The 17854-nt window shown below is 31.3% G+C and overlaps 1 protein-coding gene across 1 annotated transcript in view; it reads right to left on the bottom strand.

The window, feature by feature from the left end:
* Positions 1-291: 291 nt before the first annotated feature.
* LOC129988088 (UPF0764 protein C16orf89 homolog) overlaps positions 292-17854 on the bottom strand; it is a 30375-nt gene continuing 12812 nt past the window's right edge. The window contains exons 4-8 of the mRNA XM_056096212.1: positions 16255-16372; positions 9945-10071; positions 7388-7507; positions 6230-6286; positions 292-1402 (exon numbers count right to left, since the gene is read on the bottom strand). Of these exons, the coding sequence (XP_055952187.1) occupies positions 1287-1402; positions 6230-6286; positions 7388-7507; positions 9945-10071; positions 16255-16372 (538 nt within the window). The 3' untranslated portion in view covers positions 292-1286. The remainder of the gene's footprint in view (positions 1403-6229; positions 6287-7387; positions 7508-9944; positions 10072-16254; positions 16373-17854) is intronic.

Genomic DNA, 17854 nt, shown 5'->3' with positions numbered 1-17854 from the left:
TTTTTGTTATATTTTAATGAATAAGATTATTTACAATTTGGGGAAAATGTATTATTTATTGAAGGGTAATGACTTGAAAGCAAGCATAACTTATTTATTATTCTATAAATTCTTAAGTTTTATGAAGAACATTTATAGAATTGTTTATATAAATTTTTATTGATCATTTTTTATTTGTATTTTGTATTATAATTTCAGGAACATTGATTGAAACAAAATACTTTTATAACATGATATTTATACTATGACAGTGACAAAAAATATTTTATGAAAATATTTATAAAATAGCTGAATGGAAAAGTGATACCATTTGTTTAGAAAAGTCATATTATAAGGGATTCCATTGAAGACATTTTAATAATAAAGATTTTAATGAAATATTTGATTGTTAACTTGCAGTATTTTGTTGTTTATTTTACTAGAAAAAATTCAAATATTTAAAATTTTTGATTTAAATAGTAAAAAAAAAGTATATATACTTTTAACATGATCTACATATTTTTTGTACTTATAGGATTTAAAGATGTATGATTTAATTGATGCTTCTTATTCATAAAAGAATTATTATTATTTTTTTTAATTCAAGAATTTTCTCTTTATATTTTGTTATGTAGGAAATAGTTTCTTATGTAACTTTTCAAGATGTAAATTCCATTTTTATCACATTTTTATTAACTCTCTTCTTTTCTGTTCTATGCGAACTTTGCAATCAATTTTAAATTAACTTTCGAATGAATTAGAAACTTTAAACAAAGCTCAGAATTAGATTCACAATATATTATTTCATTTTATTGTCTGTCCAGAATAGCGTTGTATTCTTAAGCCCTTAAATGAAGGCTTAATTTGAATTTTTTGTACATAAAACATGCTTTTATTATTGATTTTTTTATTACAGTTAATACCAAATTATATTAGATATATTAGCAGTTTATTTATTGTTTTTTAAAAAAAGTGATAACTGTGTCTTTTTTTTTATTTATTTATTTATTTTTTTTTTTTTGGCAAAGTTGCATAGCAAAATTTTTAAAAATTATATTGATATAATTTCCTTTGAAGGAGGAGGGGGAAAACTATGACATTACTTCTTATTTTGCTGCAGCCCCAATGTTGGAAAATAAGTTTTTAAAAATGAAGCATTAATTACTGATTGCTAAAAAAAATAATAATAAATATAGAGAACATTAAAACACTCAGAATGAAAAGTCTCTGTGAGATATCCACCGTTGTGATTCTGATTCCATTGTGACTGTAGTTTAAGTTACTCTGCTACAAATAAATTTATTGCGTCATTTCATAAATAACATTTTTTTTTCATTCATCTCATGTTCTTTTTCTGCCTCAAATCGTACATTTGCTACTAAGGCCAGCAAAGCTACGCCTGTTTCATGCGATAAGCAGCCATCTAAAGAAAAAAAAATAATAAATAAATAACAAGAAGTGTTTAAAACACATTATCTTATTAATGTACTAAAAGATAGAATTTTGTTTTTGTTTTATACCTTTTAGTCTAATTTATGATTCATTATTAAAAATATTATGGAATCACAATATTAAATTTCCAGGTATTTACCACTAGGTAGCACCACATTGTATGGCATCAAAATTTAATTTAATCGATCGATTAATTTATAATTGTGTCTTCAAACTATCAAAATATCGTTTTCTCATAAAAAATGAGTAAGTATATAAAATTTCAAAATTCTAGCCTCTTCGTAAGTGAATGAAAGTTTGATTATAAAATTTCATCTTTGTGAACATGAAACAAATATGGTTAAATAAAAGCATACAAAAGATTAGTTAATACTTGAACGATATTTTTATAAGCATGTGAAAATATTAAATTATGACCATAACATTCATCTATGAAACAAAATATGCCATTATACAGAAAAAAAAAATCTAAACACAAAAATTTTATTTGATGTATTTTGTTTTTTAAAAAAGTACCTAAAAATAATTAAGAAGAAAAAAAAGGGGGGAGGGGGGGAATATTTCTTGCAATAATTCGTTTTTTTTTTTTTTTTTTTTTTTTTTTTGTACAAAAATGTCTTGAAAACAACAATGATTTTCTTTGAACAGTTTGATGGCGATTATAAAGTTAAATGCTTTCTTCTATTCCGCCTATTACTAACTTTCCTTCCCATGTTTCTTCCACTTTTATTTCACATAATATAAATTTCACGTTGCAAATGAATATACAACGTAACTGTTATTAACACTAAGAAATAATGCGCTCAAAATAGTTTCTTGTATTTAGATATGTTTTATGGTTATTCAAATTGAAAGCTGCTGTGGTTTAATGGAAGTATTTAGAAGATTGAAAAATCAAGATCAGATTCTTCTAAAAATCTGCCGTGCGCACGTTTTTCAGAAAGATGTGGTTCAAGTTTCCTGATCTCCTTAACCCTCTCGATTCCAGCGGGGCGGTTTGAGAATTTAGCCTATAACATCCACGTGGGGCGGTTTGGGGCGGCTGCTAGCCGTTTTAGGGGAGATGGGTATTAAAAGTGGCTATTCTACTGAACACTCCAGGAGGTCCTCGTTATCTTCGACAATCGCGGCTTTTTCACAGTAGTTTCCCCTGTGCCTTCGGGCGGTAGGGGTTGAGGAGGAATTCACTAAATAGGTTATTGGCGTTTATTTTGTATTTTAAAAGGGTTTTAGTTTCTATTTTCACGTGTTGTTAGCTCAAAATTGGAAAGATTTTATGGCCATTTATAAAAGAAATTTTCCACTGAAGTTCTCTGGTAACGATGAATGATATATAAGGATACCGACATGTTGTTTATTTTTCGGACAAGCATCAGAAGCCCTTTCCAGTAGTAAGACTATTGTAATGATATAAAGACAAACCATTGCATTGTCAATGCGGCCTATTCACATCGCAGTTTTCTTACAAAATGGGTAGCGATACTTGTTACTATGGAAGGAAGTCGTTTTACACTGCATCTTATTCTTTCATCAAAGGACTGTCGGAAATTCTGAGGCCGCGTACAAACTACCGCTTTTAACTCTTTAACATCCAAGCACTTTTCAAGTGCCACTCCCTTTAACATCCAGACTTTCTCAGCGTGTCTCTGAAAGACATGGACTCGTCCTAGCTGAGGGGCAGTAACCCCCAGCACTCGGAAGTAATAAAACTGTCGACGCTCTACCTTGAATAATTGCCTTGCGGTTTTCGACAACGAGATTCATTTTCCATCCGCTTAAGAGTTTTATTCTAATGTATTTATATTTTTTAGTGTGAAGTGTTTCGCTCATCATCTTTGCGGGGCATTTTTCTTTTTACAAAAAATTTGAAATTTATTCTATAATTTAAAAAATAGTTGTTTCTTTTTTCGTAAGTTTCATGTTAGGCTTCCAAACCATTTAAATAAAAACTGGCTTTACTAGCAATTTCAAAAACATCTTTATGTTCCATTTAATTCTCAATAGGCTTTTACATTTTTTTGTTGCCAAAATTAAATAATATGTCATATATTACCATGTAAAAAATTTTTACATAGTAATGTAAAACATACATTATGCATATATCAATGCAATTACTAAATTTTTTTTACATCGTATAGATGTCAATGCTTTTCAGTGATAAACAAGATAATGTTTTAAATCTTCATTTAATACCGAAATAAAAACAATCGTTGGATAAAAAAAATGTTATTACTCTTTTTGAAAGATGTTTCGAAAATAATATGTTCTTTCAACACTCAGCGAAGATTTGTTTTTTTCTTTTTATATTGTCTTTAGCATTTTTTTTTTTTTAGTATAAACGATTATCTTTATTGAATTTTTAAATATAAAATATTATTTTGCATTTTCGATAGTGATACTAAGAGAAAAATTTTAGAACTTTAATTAAATTTTTACAGAAGTTTTCACATTTTTATTTCTCCAAAACCGTACGCATTCTTGCTTTTACATTAAATAATCGAAAAAGAATGTAGAGTAAAGATAAATTCCAAAAATATCTGTATTTTGCCACTCATTTTTACTAATCTTTTAAAATATAACTATTAAAATTTTTTTCTAACCAAGGGAATATATTACGTCAAACGTTATATATCTCATATATCGAATTGTTTCGATAGATGAGATAACATATTTTTAAAACTTCATTTAATATTGAAACACAAAAATTTATGAAATAAAATTCGGGGGGAAAATTACTCAGCGAAATATATTTCAAAAATACATTCCTTCAGTATTCAGCCTGAACATTTTACTAAAACATTACATTCTTCATAAACTAAATATGAAGATTTAACACATTTAAAATTACATTAATCATAAATATTACTTTTTTAGTATGAACTGTCATGTTGAATTTTTCAAGCTGAATTTCTGATTTTAAAATGTTATGTGAAGTTTTCTATAATATTGTTAAGACAAGATAAATTTTTGAACAAAAGCTTCATATTAAATTTCCACAAATTTACACACGAGGGAATCATTTGCAAATTTTTGATAATATGTATATTATATAACATGTTTTGACTCCTCATCTCTATCTCTCTCGTTCACCTGACCCTCGTTAGTTTCATCTCCTACTTATTTGCTTAGAATAAACGAGAGATCAGCTAAAGTATCATTTTTTGGCCAACCATCATCTTCGCTGATAGATCACTGTCACTTTCATCAGAATCAAGTAAAATAGCTTTAATTTCTTCTTCAGTGTGTTCACGATTTCTTTTACTCATAATGAAGAAATAATAAGCGTTTCAATAGAAAAATTACTCTGATAATCCAAACACCCGATTCACAATACATAAAATAAAGAGTAGAAATTCACAACTGAAGAGAAATTTTCTGAATGGCATTCTAAAAAGGAACTCAGTATTTATATAAATTATCTCACTCTTTGAAGAGGGCGATAAAGAATACTCCAAATCTTTTTTTTTTTTTTTTTCTTTTTTGTCTTTAATTCTATTTTAAAGTGTAAAGCTTGCACAATTTGCACTTTCTAGGCATTCAGCTGAAGGTGATTCTTTGAGTTGTAATTTACGAATACATTATCGCTCTTCAGTATTATAAAATTCCTCCTACTATAGCATAAGATATATCTAATATCTCTACAATACAGGGTGTTCATTAATTATTGTTGGGGTTTCCATACCACATAATTTTCGAATAAAAAAATATTACGCAAAAATTGTGCAAGCTTTACACTTTAATATCATTAATAAAATTCTTTGAGTTGTAATTTACGAATACGTAATCGGTTTTTGCGTAATATTTTTTATTCGAAAGTTATGAGGTACGGAAACCCCGACAATAATTAATGAACACCCTATATTCTGAATGCTATATTATATCCGGCATTATAATATAGCCTTTGCATTTGGAGAACAATGGGCGATGCATATAAGATTTTCTTCCAAAAACTGAACATTGATCCTGTACATTTAATCTATCATAATATAAAATTCTATTAATAATTTTAAGAAATATCATACAAACGTCATCTTTTAAATTGAAAATTGTAGAGCATGTGGTATTATCAAATTAAAGCATAGATCTATTGAACAAAAGATAATTATAGTATTTTAATTATTTGCTGGTGATTTTAGATTAATTAATTGTTTCCATAAGTGATTAGTTAAAAAAAATCAGCTGAAATTCTTTGATTTTTTAAAAATCCTTGCTAATAATTAAAGCATAATTTTTAATGCATTTTTAGTGTCTTGTATAATAAGTGAAAATACTATAATTAATGAATTTAATTATAAGATTTTGACGAATTACCACATTTTATACCTCTTTAAATAAAAAAAGAAAAGAAAAAAAAAAAAAAAAGACTTGAGTCTCGGTTCTTCGGCTATGTATACGTGAGTGTGATAACTCCAAGCCACAACAAGCTTGATGGATGAAATTTGTAATTAGTCTTAATAAAAAAGGTTCTATATCGGCTTGTTTGGAAATTCCAATTTCAGGAAGATACATGTGATTGTAGTAACTAAAAAACTCTAATCGAATTTCTAGTATGAAACATTAATGTATAATTTTAAAATGCGTCGATTAAATCAGCATTATGTGTGTGATGACATCAAGGAATTAACAGAAAAAAAATGCATTTTGTCTTATTACAATTCTTTAATGCCGCATTTTGCAGCTTTTGAATGCCACTTAATTAAAAAAATTGTGGCATTAATTAATTAAGTGGCAATTAATGCCACTTAATTGTCATTTTTTTAATGCAATTGAAAAAGTTCCTTTCAGTCTGCGTTTTTACCTGAAAGTATTTTTTCTTCTCGTTTAACTCTGGTGTGACTCATCGCTGCCGGTACATCTGGAAAAAAAAAAAAAAAAAAAAGAAATTTATATAACATTAAAAAAATGAATAATTTTTGTACCAAATTTCATTTTTTTTTTTTTTTGCAGTTCACCAGTGTCCAATGCAGGATGTTCTTAAAATTCCTATACAAATCACACAGAAGATACACCCAACCTGCTGAAGCATGCGGAGTATCTGAACGGAATGACCATAATCTCGATAGCACGAATGCAGAAACTAAAGTTTAGTCCTTAGTTTCTGCATTGTGAACATCATCAAAGTACTATCCCTGTCGTTGGCGATTTAACCCGTCAGGAAATGGAGACTATATGTAACAACCCAGGAGCAACATTCTTACATGTGGTATCCCCCTCTAACCGGTGGGACAAAGCATGCTGAAGCAAAATCATTTTTTTATCACATGATATGGTCCCCCAAACCTAAGTGAGGATTGCTACTGATAGAGCCGGGTTATCAAATAGCAAAGTAAGCAATTGGCTAAAAAATTTTTTAACATTGTCTTCCTCTTAAATTGGGAAGATATTTTTTGAGGGTATATTCATTGGACAATTTAATTTCTTGCTTTTATTTAATGTAGAAGGGCCGTGTGCTTCAAATTATTTCAATTAGAATCAAGTAAAGTTTAATTTTTTAGAACATTCCATAAAGCTTACGTTAATAGGAATACTTTATTAACATTTTGTAAATTTCGTATTACGTTGTTTTGCAATTCTAAAAAATATGTTGCTTTAAAAAAATGTTTGATTCTCTAATAAAATATTATTTAAATAATGTTAAAGAAATTTTTTAATGCTATTTTATTCAAGATTACTTTTAACATTCTAATTTTTTTTAATATGCTAGATATCGATATCAGATTTTTTGAAAGTGACCCACAATCTCGATAAATGCTCAGTATGGTGTAATATTGGTTGCTTAAAAACTTCTCAATAAGAAATTAAATTAAATCCAATAAAAATAGTCTGATTTTGGAAATTAGGGAAAGAAGAGGCAGAATGAGATTTGCATTGTCTAAGAGGCAGTTGGCTAGTTCCAGATCAAACGATCTGTCTTGCAGGGCGCCGACAGACATACAGGTTTGCACATATTACCTACCAAAACATTCGTATTTCTTGGCAGATGCATAGCACCCTGATGGTTCTTGCCATTCTAGAATTTTGTCAAGCCACTCTGGTTTGTTGAAATCCTTGTAACCCCAGATGCCACACAGACCAACTGAAATATATATAATATATACAACGTCATAAAAAAATTTTGAAAATATTGTGTTATCATTGAGAATACACAAGTGTACAAAACTTCAAATCTCGAGCACATAAAGAAATGAGTCAAAATACAATTATAAGATTCCAACAAGTTGCTTTCAAATCCCCCTCGACAAACATTTATGGTTTCCTCTACAAATTAAGCATCAAATTGTGATAGATAAAGCGTTGTGTTATTTTATTTACCTTACACCTGTTATTTTTATTACAGTACACTCCCGATTATCCGCGGAATTGGGTGGCGCGGCCGCCGCGGATAACAAAAATCGCGGATAATCCGAAAAAAGCTAAAAACGGGTATAGCAAAAAAGAAAACAGTCATTACAACTTTGAAAAATCGTTTTATGTACAATAAAACGTAAAATAAACATAAGGAAATGTTTAACGAACGCTTAATATTTTAGTATATCACTCAAAACTAACCTAAAATGCATTTTGTTAATGAAAACAGAAAAGTGCTTTGTATTTACGAGAGGCGTCAAGGATGCAAAGAAAAATTAATACATATGTACTGTTTTAATACTGTAATGTATTATCTAATTACAAAAGCATAACTGTAAAACTGCACCTTTTTGGAAAAAAAAAAAAAATCTTTGTGCGGCAGGCGCGGATAATCCGCACCGCGGATAACCCGCTCGCGGATAACCCGCTCGCGGATAATCGGGAGTCTACTGTATGTGCCTAAACTTCCTATTGAAGTCGATGCTTGTAAATCATAAATTGTGAAATTTTAGAAGAAACGATGAATACGGTTTTCATTTCATCACAGCAATGAGATATATTATTCAAAATTATGGAAAAAAATAATAATTTGAAAAATTATCAGTATTTAGGAAAAAAGAATGTGGCAATAAAATTTGTATCATTAAAAAAAAAAATTCTTTTTTGAATTTCAAATGTGATGCAAAAATAATTTTTGTACGATAATTATTTTGGCAGATATCGAATAAAAATACGAGAGAAAAAAATTCGAAACTTTGATTAATATTTAATAAATTAAATTTTGATTAAAATTACAGAAAAATTGCAGCGAGGAAAAGATTTTGAAAGTATATATGAGCCAAACTTGGTAAGTTTAAGTCAAACCGTTTGGCATGTAGAGCACCAACATATATTCTCCTATATTAGTAGAGAATTCGTGAATAAATAATTGTTGGATAACTACACTAAGAATAAAGCTTTAATTTTATTTATTTTTTTGGCAACTATTTATATATCGGACGTTAAAAAATTTCTCAATAAATACAAAATCATCGTCTAGACTGCTAAAGCTAATGAGATAATTATTTATTCTTTTTGTTTCTGTTATAATTAAATAATAATAAGCTATTTATCTTTGCATTCAAAATTAGTTGTTTGGTTTGCCATTATTCTTTTCTATATAAAAGTTAAATTTTTTAAAAAAAATTAAGGATTCTGTTATTTACTTTTTTGAAACACGTAATGAATTTGTGATATTGCTTCCCAGTGTATTCAGTCTCCTAGTACGAAAGATAGTTTTACAAATATAGTAATGGCTGCTGAATGGATGTCGAATCAATGATTCTCGCCCTTATCGGTAAAAACAAAAGTTTCTGAAGCTCCTGGAATTTTGGTGATCTATCAATTAGGAGCACAGATACGATACCCTTCTAGAAGTTTCTTTGTCACTGAGCTGCCATTTTCTTTTCCACTGCCAAAAAGCAGAAGCAAAGCTAAGTGTTAGTCAACGGAATCGAACTCAAGCTAATAGTTAGTATTAGTAATCAAGAGAGTAGCTTTCTGGTTTGCTTTATGCTGTTGCGATTGTGCAATAGCAATCTGCTGCTGTTTACTGCAAGTGCTGTTCTTGTTCGTACTCTGCGGCTATGTTTTCATAATTCGTACTTTTGTGGAGAATAAAATGTCATTATTTGTTATCGAACCTTTAGGACTATTCACTGTACAGCCCATTAAAAAATTTTTTTTAATTTTTCCATAACAATAGAAAACATCAATTTACTAATTTTCGAATCATGTTAGTGAGAGCAGAGCTAGAATGTATAACCTTCCGGTTGTTGTTCCATAATCAACCACTAGCGGATAGTACAATATGATTCAGGCTGATAGAGTAGATGGAAACTCCAATGATACAGCATCTCAACAGCCCTTAAGAAAAAATTAAAAAATAACTTCCTAAATCAACTGAAATATCTAAAGTTTTAGCAATTTTTTTTTATTGCAACCCTTAAAACTGTTTATTGCCATTTCTTGTAGTCATTCAAAATGGGGAATTTTTGGTGAGATTTAGGGAAAGTTAGCGCTATCTTAGCATACTTGGTGAGAAATCAGACATTCATTTTAAGTCTTCCTGAGAAATTATTCCAATAATAACCATGCTGTTAAAAGTAGGAAGAGATCAGATATACTTTGCTCCATAAATAGGTCATGATGAGATCCAGGGAAACCGGTCAGTTCTGTTATTTTAGCATCTCGCATCACATTCGAGCATAATCTGTCTCTGAAGCTTACAGGTATGCTATTCGCACATTGCCACTGAAAATAAAAAGAAAGGAATTTAACACATATTTCTGCTTTATTGGTGAAATTTTATTTTATTTCGACTTCTGCGGGTATATAATTTCCTGGAATATTTATTATTATTGAGAATAACATTTTAATGGAAATAATTCGGAAAATCAAATTTTAGCATAATTGTCATAAATGGGATTTTTATGGGACAGCTAATTGAAATATTCAAATGTTGCTCAGGGTGAAATTATTTAAAGGTTGTTACTAAAGGAAAATTAACTATTTAATTATTTGACACAAAACTTTATTTAAAAATTCTCCTTATACTTCAATATTTAACAGTAAAATGAGAAGTATTAAAAAAATTATTGCGAAGATTAAAGTTGTCGCGTATTAAATAGTTTGTTGTATTTGCATAGTACAAACGTCGTAAACTATGAAATAAAAATACTGGGTGCAGCATAAATTCGTGCAAACTTCAAAAAGTCATTGTAAAAAAAGGAATGCTCGAAAAAATTTGCGCTTTGCGGGAAAGGTTTCAGAGAACCTTTGAATTTCGTTATTTCCATTAAAAATGTATTTAAAAATGACCGATAGATGGCGCTCACAAGGTCATACCGAGACGGTTTATGCAAATCAGGAAAACAGAGCACAATAACATTATAGTACATTTTATTTTAAAGCAAAAGATGCTCAACATGACCGCCACCACAAGGTATTAAGCAAGTGAGGCGCATAACTACGCCTATTACAGCTGCATGTAACATGTCGGCATCGATGCCACTAACGGCCAATTGAATGGCATCTTTCAGTTCCATGAAAGTGGCAGGAGAGCCCCGATAGACACGAGACTTCAGGTATCTCCACAACCAAAAGTCCTTTTGAGAAAGATCTGGCGATCGTGAGGGCCACTCATTTTTACATCCTCTGCTTATCACTCTGTCCTCAGTGAATGTGTCTAGAAGGAACATCTTAATGGAACTAGCAACGTGGAGCGGGGCACCATCCTGCATGAAGGTGAAGAAAGATAACGCACGCCTTTGCTGCAAAGCTGGCTTAACGTGGTCTCGCAAAAGCCTAAGATAGCGTTCTGCAGTGACGGAACAGTTTCCCAACCGAATACAGGACAACACTCTTCAAAAAAGAAAGGGCCTAGAATAAAGGACGCAGTGAAACCGCACCAAACAGTCACATGTGGAGAATGCAATGATTTGGTCGTGTACGCACGAGGATTTGATGCTGTCCAGATAGGACTGTTTTGCATATTGACGTCACCATGCAATGAAAAGTGGACTTCATCTGTCCACATGATGTTCAGTAACGATTGTGGGTCACGTTCCATTTGTGCGAGAACCCATGTTGCAAAGGCTTGTCATTTCTCGCAATCTGCTGGAAACAATTTGTGTAATGCTTCTATCTTGTACGGATGCAGTTACAAGATTTCGTGCAGAATGCGTCGGATCGACTTTTCTGAAATTCCTGTTATTTTTCCTGCTTCACGTGCACTGGAACTCCCCGTTGAAGTCTCGGCAGCCACATTTCTCATAGCTATACTGATTTGCATAAAGAGTCTCGGTATGACGTGTGAGCGCCATCTATCGGTCATTTTTAAATGCATTTTTTTATTATGACTTTTTGAAGTTTGCACGAATTTATGCCGCACCCGGTATATTTAATATCGACAGTTGTTAGAAACTCAATGCGCCTGTAAATAAAAGCTTTTTATTTATTATATATTTAGCATTTTTAATGTAAAGAAATTCTTTTATGTATATCTATGTAATTATTTTATTATAAAATACGAAATCTTACCATTGTCTGCAACTTCCTTTTTAATTAAATTAAGAAAATCTTTCGCACAAAGAATTTTAATGTGTAGTTATTTCTCGAAATTTTTAAAATTATCTCAAACGATTTTTAAAAATTGCTGTATTTAATAAATTATAAGTAATTTTTAAAGAATGATACAAATGCTTAACCGGGTGTCCCAAAAATGACCGATGGGTTTGAAAATCAATTTTAAAAAAAGACATGGAATGCGATAGAAATGTATCATTTACTGCCTTTTTCTTGGGAAATGAAGGAATTTTATCCACCAAATTGCGAATTAAGTTAAAATTGCCTCTGACAGGTGGTACTGCAAAATTGGAAAAATAAAAATTGATATGAAAATGTTTCAAACACTGTTGCAAAAATAAATAAAAATTAAAAAATAGACAACGATGTTTTTAATGTAGCCTCCATTTGCAGCAACAACGTGGTCTAAGGTAAAAAGTATCCGTGTAAACATCTCAGTTGGAAATGTTTCCCATGTTGGAAAGCGCCATCTGTTGGTCGCAATGTTAATTAAATTTTCAATTTCGTGGGATAAAAATTCCCTGTTTTCCCAGGCGTAAACCGCAAACGATACATTTCTATAAAATTCCATTTTTTAAAAAAATTTTTATATTGATATAAAAACCAACATTTAAAACTCAATCTCTAATGAACTTCAATTTTGATTAACTATCAAAAGCGTCTAATAAAATTCTAAATCAATTTTTGAAAAAAAAAAAAAACTGAAAAAAATCATAAAATTAAAGTAACTTTTTTCAATCTCAATAAGGCAAAATAAATATTATTTAAATATCTCATTTTACCATGCTTTGGTTATTTTCAATTAAATTTATTTAATAAATATTAGATTTCTCCGTGTTGTCTGCCTAATAAATACTGCATTTGCGCAATGAAGACAATTTTTAATAAATAAATAAATATATTATTACAGAACAGAAGATCATTTCATCCCCTCGTCTCCGTAACCATTCCGGCCTCTGAAGGGATTTACGGACATGACATCGGAAATTTAAAATTAAAACCAGAATAAAAATCTAATAAAAATAAATATTTACTGAAATTATATGCACAAATGACAAAAATAAATTGATGGAAAATTGTGTCTGATTACTGTAATTTTCTTCTTTGTGATAAGGAATGAAAAAAATATTTGGAATAATCGTAAGTACAAAGAGTGTTCAAATGAAAAGGTACGAAACGTCACTGTGGATATAAATGAAGACATTAGTCAAAGTATACACCATAGGCCTGAACACAACGATCCTATTGATTAACGAACCGAAGGATTCCATGTGCGCAGAATTCCTGTTGACGAGACCCAGTCCTTCACAACGTCATTGAGTTCGCCGTCCGAGATGAAGCGGTTCCTTTCAGATGTTTTTTCAGGGGACCATATGAAAATCGCAGGGCGACATGTCTGGTTTGTAGGGCTGATGGTTGAGCTGCTCCCACTGGAACTTGGCCAGTTCTACGTGTGTGACCCTGGAGACGTGCGGACGTGCGTTATCATGGAACAGAACCACACCCTTCTTAAGTAGCTCCGGTCTTTTGTTCTTGATGGACCTGTGTAGTCTTCGGAGTGTCTCACAGTAATACATCGAAATTAATGGTTCTGAAAAAGCATCTGAAAGAGAAGCGCTTCAACTCGAACTTGTTAATCAATGGGATCGTTGTGCTCAGGCCTATGATGCATACTCTGAATAAAATCTTCATTTATACCCACAGTGTCGTTTCGTACCTTTTCATTTGAACATCCCTTGTATAACTACATTATACTACCAGTGCTTATTGCATTTATTATCATAACCTGACACTTTAAAAAATCAGCAAAAAGAACATAATATAAATTAGAAAAATAATGATTTGATTAATAGTTATCCTTTTAATAAAAGGTTTTCTTTTCCTGTTAATTATATGTGCAAATGAATGCGAAGAATCTGTGATGCAGTTTTTTCCCTTGATCATTGAGTCTCGGACAATTACAATGCAAGACTAGGGAGACAGGAAGAAATATCCGTTTTTTATGATAAATAAAAATTATCTTATGGATTTTTTTTATCTAGAGAAGAAATCGCTGTCGACTCTTCTCAGAACCCCCATTTTTTTTTTCTTTTAAGTTTTGGTACTAGTTTCTTCATGTACTATGAATCTGTGAAGACGCACTCCTTTAGTGAAGTACCCATACTAATGTCATTCACAGTTGCAATGATCAGTACCAGAAAGGATGGGCTTTTGAAGGTTTACCAAGAATGAGCCAAGTTCAGAAAACAAAATAACATATTCTCTTATTCAGTTAGGGCCGCGGTGGCCTGGTGGTAAGGTGTCGGCTTTTGAGCCGTAGGGTTTCAGGTTCCAGACCCGATTCCCCCGAAGAACCGTCGTGTAAGGCGGTCTGTTGCACGTTAAAAACGTCAAGGCCAAACGTCCTCCCGCTGGTGTGGCGTGGTGGGGAGAGGGGGTGCCAGCTCAGGTGTCGTCCTCGTCATCTGACCGCGGTTCAAAATGACGAGGTCCATCCCTAAATAGCCCTACTGTTGCTTCAAACGGGACGTTAATATAACTGACTAACTTATTCAGTTAAAAGGATGAATGCAAACTGAGTGTATGACATAAAAACTTTCTTTGCCTGTGTCACCATAGTTTCAATATCTTAACCATTCTACTGGCATGTTTTCTCTGAAAGAAGTCTTTTATGTGTGGTTTAAGAAGCTTTGCTTGCATACAAAGTGGCCCGTTTCATTAAAGCTGTTTGATTCATGGCAGATAATAAGACATTTTTATTTCAGGATTTCTTTAATTTGAACTGGACAAAAGAGGTAATTTTAACACCAGAATTACAGATGTGCATCAAATTTCGAACCGAATCCTTTAAAGGGGTTAACCCTGTGTCAGTTTGTCTATTCATGGTCATATGAGAACAAAATTAAAAAATGCAGCAAATTAAATAAATGGTATTTGGTATGTTGTGTTGAAATAACCAACAGGAATGGTCTCCTCAAAAATTTCTCGCATACCCTCTAATAGACTTGTCATACCTGAGAAAACCTTTCATGGCACTGGCGTATAATAGTTACGAAATACTAACTTTTGGTGCGAATTTAGCACTTTTATTGCATCTATCGTGTCATCTTTGGCGAGTTATTTGGCGATTAATCCGTGGTATACGGTTAATAGTATCCGGAAATCGAATTTGTATTTTAAACACGTTTTTCTCAATGGATTGAAACAAAGATTTGACACAAAACTGCATTTGCAGTCACAAATTCGCATATATAATTTGATATATTTAAGTCATTGCGTTTTTGAATTATCGTGTTTAAATGTTTCTGAATGTATAGACCGACAGACAATCAACCTCTTCTTGGATTTGGTTCAAAATTTGATTGGTGCGTACACTGGAGACGCTAAATCTTTTACCGGACTTTATCAATCCAGCTCTTTTTATGTTATTGTTATCGTGTCAATTTATATTCAAACAACAGGATAGACAGACATCTTGTAACATTCCCCGTTTCCAAGTACTGATAAGACATTTACAGCCAGCTGTGTCGTCGCTGTTACTTACTAAACCCCTCGAGATAGCCAGATGGTGGATCCTGTCACCTGGGTGGTCTCACATCTGTTCATTAGCGACTACAGTGAAAGGCCACATGTGGAATTCCTCGTCCCAGAGGTATTGATAATACCTTTAAAGAGAAAGGGGTGTCCAAACATCTGGATGCCAGATGCTTCTTTTTGTGAAAGGACCTTCCCACTACCCACTGGCGCCGCTGAGAGAGCATATTGCTGAACCCTGATTGGCCGAAAGAGAGCTCAAATGACCAATGTAAATTAAGAGGCGAATATTGTCGCCGAAATAAAGCGCGGATATTTTTTATTTTTTTTAGCAGAAGAGAAGAAACGAATTGCAGTAGACGGTTGGACTACGCCCACGAGTTCGGAGTCTGAGAAACTACCCCTGGAGTGGTCGCGTTGACGTGATGGAGAACTGAGTTTCAAGAAAAACCTTCGATTTTGACTGTTGTATCTCCTACTACAGGTGTAAATAACTGTTTATTTAACCAAGATTAGAACAAGTTGTTCTTTGTATATATAGGGCTGTAAAATAAAGAATTGTCTGGAAATTCTGCTTCGTTATTTGATCAGTCTAGATCAGGACATTACAATCTGAATGGATTTTGCTCAAACTTTAGTAGAAATCTACAAATTTAGTGTAAATAACGGACATTTTCCAAAAAATGTGTTTTCCGAACTCATGATGGCCTAAAACGAGGAGATTCGTCAAAATCTCGATTTCGAACTTTCTGCCAATACTTTCTTTATACTACGCATACGAGAAAGCACAAATTGAAAATCTATATCAAATTCTACCTCTTCTAATAACTCCCAGTACAGCACTTGATGTGTTAACGTCCATCCACGTTGTCTTCGTTTTGTTTCATCGTCAAAACACCGGGAACTAATGCCACATGGATTGTCACTGTGGTAGCTGAAAAAATATTCTATAATATTCAAACTATCCAGAAAAATTAAATAAGAAATAATTGTAATGAATGAATGAATATCAGATTATGAATTTTCTCTATTTTGGAGACACATTGCGAATGCAAGCTGCCTACTCATCACCATTATGCAACTACAGTCATCATTTAAAAACTGCATTTATAAGAATATTAAAAAATATATAAAATTATAAACTCAAAACGCACTGTTAATTATATATTTTAAGTCAAATCTAATAATTTATGGAATCTAATAATTTATATTTTTTTTTTCCAAAAAACGCACAGAAATTTTCTTTCTTACAATATTGTTGTGATTTTATATCTTTAAAGAATATTTTCAATATCTAGGCTTATGATTTTCTTTCGATATATATATATATATATCCAATCCAAACTCTAAAATTTTATTTTCAAAAATCTAATTTTCTCACAATTTAACAGCATCCAAAGGGTTTGCAATAATAAAAATTCCTGTATTGAAGCATCAAATAATCTCTTTAAAAATTTAATTAACAATGAATGTCCAAGAAACTACTGTAATATCAACTTTTTGATTAAACAAACTACGATTTGGGATTAATTCTTTTCCTAAAATAAAAGTCGAACTTTCCTTGCATATTAGATCACTCACTGGATGGCACTGGGACTCTACAATTGTTTTTTACCTTAAATGCATTAGCTTGGGGGCGTTAAAAAGCGGGAATCACAAACAATAGCTTAAAATTTCTTTGCCTGCTTCTGTTATGTGCTTTCCTTTTTGTTTCATTACTGGTTTGAGTGTTATTATATGGTATTTTTGTTATTGTATTTTTGCTTATTAGTGGATGTATTCTTCTAATTTATTGTTTTGTATTTTCCTTTCTGTTGAAATGGTATATCTCTTGGGCCTAATTTCAGGGGATTTTCGGGTCACGAGGAATCATTATTTAACTGTTTAGTCTGCATTCATTCACAGAAAAAATCCCCTTTTTTTTGAATCCCTAACTGAGGGTGACCCTTGAAAAAGTCTCCAGGCCGGATTCTTTTTTTATTTGATTTATTTGATTTTCCTATTAACTTGATTTTTATTACTTATATATATATATATATATATATATATATATATATATATATATATATATATATATATATATATATATATATATATATATATATATATATATACACACACACACACAACACACACACACACACACAACACACACACACACACAACACACACACACACACACACACACACACATATATATATATGTGTGTGTGTGTGTGCGTTTTATTTTAGTACACTAACCAACGCGTGCTTTTTCTTTAAAAAAAATTATTTTTCGTATTGTCTACTTTTTAAACACTAACTTTTCCCATGACTTCTTATTTCAAATATTACGGAATTTCATTTGTAATAGTTTTTAAAAATTACTCTCAGATGACATATCTTGTATGTAATCGAAATTTTATTAAAATTAATC

The sequence above is a fragment of the Argiope bruennichi genome, chromosome 10 (assembly GCF_947563725.1).
Source record: "Argiope bruennichi chromosome 10, qqArgBrue1.1, whole genome shotgun sequence".
Lineage (NCBI taxonomy): Eukaryota > Metazoa > Arthropoda > Arachnida > Araneae > Araneidae > Argiope > Argiope bruennichi.
This window is presented reverse-complemented; position numbering and strand designations above follow the sequence as displayed.